The 5,281-nt window shown below is 37.6% G+C and overlaps 1 protein-coding gene across 1 annotated transcript in view; it reads left to right on the top strand.

Moving 5' to 3' along the window:
* Positions 1–413: 413 nt before the first annotated feature.
* The window catches only part of R3HDM2 (R3H domain containing 2), a 91,665-nt gene continuing 86,797 nt past the window's right edge, over positions 414–5,281 (top strand). Inside the window, exons 1-2 of the mRNA XM_006897672.1 lie at positions 414–591; positions 2,385–2,395. Of these exons, the coding sequence (XP_006897734.1) occupies positions 414–591; positions 2,385–2,395 (189 nt within the window). The remainder of the gene's footprint in view (positions 592–2,384; positions 2,396–5,281) is intronic.

Raw genomic sequence — 5,281 nt, forward strand, 5'->3', positions numbered from 1 at the left:
TAACCTGTGAGCATATAAAGCAGATCATTGGTTAACTGGGACTATTGGAGAGATAAAAAAGGGAGTAAAGGGTGGCATGAGGAAACTTGAGGAAATTGGATATGCTCACTGTCTCGCTTTGGTTCTGATTTCACAAGTTGCATACATGTGTCATTATTCATCAGTTGTACTGTTTAAGTATATAAAGTTATCCTGTAATTTCTACATCAATTGAAGTTTTTAATGAAAGAATTAAGTTTAGGTACAGTATTTATCAACGGACTCTTTCTAAAATATGGAGAGGCTACTGAAGAAAATGTCACATATGTAAAATACAAATCTGCATGTAAAGTTTAAGAATGTGTACACACCTCTCATGTAATGCATTTGATCTTTCTTTAGGAGTCCATAAAAGCTGCTGAATTTTGTTGAAGATGTCTAACAGTAACACTACACAGGAGACCCTGGAAATAATGAAAGAATCAGAAAAAAAACTGGTAGAAGAATCTGTAAACAAAAACAAGTTTTTATCTAAGGCTCCAAGTAAAGAAGAAATTGAAAAAGAAGGCGAAGATACCAGTTTGCGCCAGGAAACACAGGTAAGAAGTCAAAGTACATAATATATGCAAATCTTTATGTTTCAATCAAAATGTCATTAGATTAGATGGCATTGAAACTCACAGTCTTGTTGGTCTCTAAAAACTCTAGCTTCACCTTTCAAGAAGCATTTCGGTTTTTGTTAACATCCACAAGGAGGTCTTAAAAACAGAAAAAGAGTCATATCTCAAATATATTTGAGCCTGAGTTCATGGATACTTGGCCACATTTGCTGCATATGGTATATACAAACACCTGTTTAACAAATTATGTAATGGTTCATACTTATAGCTTGTTAAGTATGTGTTTGCATACAGTTTATATTTTTTGATAGCTTGAAATACCAATGTGCTTGCTTGTCCCAAGTGCAGTGAAGTCCACAACTAATTGATAATAGGCAGTTATAAATTACTTGTAGTTCTGGCAGGTTAATGGCAAGGCATTGCCCTGCCAATGCAAAAGTACATGATTCAAATCCACCACCTGCTCTTTGGGGGACAAATGGGCAATCTCCCATGCAATTTGTTGTTGTTTATTGTTGAGTACCATAGGATTGGAGCCAACCCATAGCTGACCCTCCGGCAGGTTTTCAGAGGCAGTTAATCGCACAGGAAATTGCCCATCCTTCTTCAGCTGAGTGATGGTGGCCTTGAACCTCATGCCTTTGGATTTGCAGCACAGCTTCCTGCCACTAGGCCTCCAGAACTCCCTTCCATGCAATTTATTGCCTCTGAAAACCTGCTAGAGGATCGGCTAAGGGCCGATTACCTTTCTACAGTAAATAATAACAACAACAAAATGGTTTATATGTTAATCTCTTAAGACCAAATTTGCCAAGCTTTATATACACTAATAATTCATATCCTCGTTATGTTAAAGCATTCAACATTTTGTAAGTAAAAAAGAGTCTCTGAACTTGTTACTTGGTCAATAAAAGCAAAAAGAATTTCCCTCTTTGCTCTCCAGGTAGTTTTGTCCTCTGAATTCATATGGCATTGTAGAAATGGTGACAGTGGATAACTAATCAACCTCTTTCAGGATTCCTCTTTGGTGCCCAGTCAGCCTGGTATCCGAGTCTCCTCTCGGAGATATTTTCTTGGATCAGGAATCAGAACTCAGAACATCTTTTCGTTAGAAGAGTGTTACAAAAGGCATTTTGAGATGTCTAGTCCTGCCTAGTCCAGCATGATGGTTATTCTCATGTTTCCATTACTCAAACTCAAATGAGATAAATCTTTTCCTTAATGCCCAGGAGTCAGACTGATCTTTGTTATAATCTCAGGCAATATTATTTTAACCAGTAGTTAGTTTAAAATGCAAGAGCAGCAACATTTTGAAAGGCTTAGAAACTTGAAGTATAATTTCTCTAGTTATCCCGGTTTACCTAGGCTGTATCATCTTTAAAGATTAAAACACTGAACAGCAAATACAAAATTATAAATGAGTAACAGGAAGTTCTCTATAAGTTCTCTTTTTGCTGGTAGGCTGTTTTTCTACCGTTATCTTAATTTTTGTCCTCACTGCTTCTCTTTCTGTTCTCTTTTTGCATGTTACCAGTTATCATTCCTCTTTCATCATTTTGGAGATAAGACTATCTGCCACTGTTCCAACTATGCTTCCAGACTCCACTGATATCAAGAAAAACACTTGGGTCCAAGTTATTCTGTTCTCAAAAAAGTGTATAAGTGATGTTATGAATTCCTGTTGTATATACTTTATGACATAGGAGAGGGGAGGGAGAGGGACATCTATGCATTTTATACTCTCTGTGGATGTATAAAAATGCCCTCACTTGTTTATACAAATAGATTTCAGAAAAGTGAGGAGGCAGTCTCCTCTGATTGGACTTCTTTTGCTGCTGCTATTGTAGGCACCCTAGTCCATAGGGACTTGAGCTGCTAACCCAAAGGCCTCCCTGATGGTTTGAACTACCAGCCAGCGAAGTGGGAGAGGATAGTGAGTGATTTACAGCCTTGGAAACCCAATGGAATGTCATTGGAATCTGTTCTGAGTGAGTGTAGAGAGCTGTTACCTCCACCCACTGGTGCTTCGGAGCCCTCCCTAAAGTCTTGGGTATTTTTTAGCCATTCACCCCCACCCCCCATCCTATTGAGCAGTGTCTTAGGAAGCTTTTCTTCCTTGTACTGTTTTTCAGCAGGTCTTATGTCTCTTGATCTCTTGTGGCCTAATGGTAAGGAGCTATGCAGCCAACCCAGGACATGTCGTTTAAATGCACCAACAGCTCCATGAGAGGAAAATAGGCAATCTAATCTGGTGTGATTTATTATCTCTGAAAACCCATTGGAGGCTCAGCTGAGTCAGTCCCTACTCAACAATACATAACGGCAACTTATGTTTCTTCAGTAGTGCTCTGAGGGAGAAAGATGGGTAGTCTTCTTTAAAAAAAAGTAAAGTTAGAATCTTCGAAACCTGAGTTACTGTGAGTCAGAATGGATTCAATGGCAGTGGGGTTTGGGGGCAAGATATTTTCTTCTATCAGGAATCAGAACTCAGAACATCTTTTCATTAGAAGAGTGTTACAAAAGACATCTTGAGATCAAACATCTTCTTAATGTGAATTTAGTTGTATCATTTAAAACATCATTAAAATAACTGGATATCTAATTGTGTTCATTCTCTTCAAACTACTACTGTGTGTCCTGGTTCCTTAGGCTAAATTTTAGACATATTCCTTTGCCTTCTAGCCCTTGGTCTGTGATATACTATGTACTTCAACCTTATTTGATTTCTTTTGTATTTATTCTAAAACTAAAAAACCTCAAATTCATTGCTTTTGGGTCAGAACTGATTCATAGCTCACTCCATTGGGTTTCAGAAGTTGAAAAATCACGTGACAGGAGATTGCCCAGCTCTCCCACAGAACAAGAAACTAGTGAATTAAAACCATGTAAGAGTCACAACCTTTGGGATAGCAGTGCAACTCCCTACCACCAGAGCTCATTTTTTTTTATTTTATTTTATTATTTTTTTGTGTGTATCGTCAAATCAGGTCTGACTGGTATAGGAGGAGATTGTTCCTGTTCCTCCTTCTCCAGCAGAGCATCTGGTGGATTTGAACCACAGAGCTCATTCTTTAAAACAACTCAAAACAGTTCATTGCTGTCCAGTCAGAACTGATTCATAGCTGACCCTCCAGCAGGTTTTCAGAGTTTGTAAGTAGCACAGGAAGAGATTGTCCAGGAGCATCTCCCAAGGAGCAGCTGGTGGGTTCAAACAACCTACCTTTGAGTTGGCAGTGTAACCCCTTAACCTCTAGACCACAGGCCTCCCTATTATTATAAAGGGAAGCAAAAATATTTGGGGAAAGCAAGCTTTTATGCATGCTTTCTTGGCCTGAATGGTTTCTTTGATATTTTTTTCATTACTTCCTCTATCCTCTGAACCTTAATCCTCCAATATCTATTTTACCCAACACTTCATTGCCATTCAGTTAATTCTGACTCATAGTGATCCTAAAGTATAGAGTAGAATTGCCTCCTTTGGTTTCACAACTCAATCTAAATGTGTCTTTGTCCAGGAAACCTTCTACACAGCCTTACCTATTTCAGGGCAATATTCATTCCTTCAATTAATGTCTCTTCACAGAGTTTAATCTCTGTGAGACTAATGATATGGTTAGTTTTGGATTTTTACTGTATCTCTGAGACCTAGCATACACTCAATATTTGAATTTATTTACTTACTAGTAGATCTAAGTTAGATACTTCTGTTCTATGCTCCTATAACACTACTTGTCTACTTATAGAATATACTGTATTATAACTGTTTATCACTTCTCTAAAAGGATTATGAGTTTCTTTTTCATTTTTGTTGCTGTTTTTCTGTACCATCTACTTGGACCAACCTTCAGCTGATCCTCTGCTGAGTTTTCAGAGGCAGTACAGGAGGAGATAGCCCATCCTCCTGCAGAACAGCAGCTGGTAGATTTGAACCATGTGCCTTGGGGATTGCGGTGCAGCTTCTTGTAACTAGGCCACCAGATTGTCTTTTATCTTTGTATCCTTCAGTAGCTAGCATTGTGCTTGGCACATGTTAGTCTTTCAGTATGTGTTTGACTTCTGTTAAATGAAATTTCCATTCTATAAAATAAGCAGGAGTGTAAATTGAAGGCCAATTTGATAATGCTTTATAAAAAGAGACAAATACATACTTTTGAAATTTATCCTGCAGATATACTATATTTGTAAATATATTCAAGGATCTGGTCATTAAATTATTGCAGCAAATGCAAGTAGCAAAAGAACAGCAACATCCTGTGTGGTAATAAGTTAAGAAACTTATAAAATAGGACCACACAATAGAATACTACATAGCCATTAAAAAATACCAGAAAATCACAGCAGGGTAAGTTATCTGTAAAATAATAGTCTATTTTAAAAAGTTGAGGCAAGATTCAGTAATGTTTACAATGGACTTCTGTTTGGTTAAAAAAAAAAACAATTGCGTGTATGCATGTGCACAAAAGATCTCTAGAAAGACCTGCAAGAAAATGTAATTGTGATTAACTGGTTAGTAGGCAATCTAAAGCTGGAGGACTTGTGAAAGGGACATTTATTGTTACTTAGTCTCCCAATATAGTACTTAGTTGTTTGCACCACCTGTTTATACTAGCTCTGTAGAGAGTTGTACTGCTAACCCAAAGGCCAGCTTCTCTTGTGGTTCAAATCCACCAGTTGTTGTTGTT

Source organism: Elephantulus edwardii, unplaced genomic scaffold, assembly GCF_000299155.1.
Source record: "Elephantulus edwardii isolate Elephantulus edwardi_28Jun2011 unplaced genomic scaffold, EleEdw1.0 scaffold00212, whole genome shotgun sequence".
Taxonomy (NCBI): domain Eukaryota; kingdom Metazoa; phylum Chordata; class Mammalia; order Macroscelidea; family Macroscelididae; genus Elephantulus; species Elephantulus edwardii.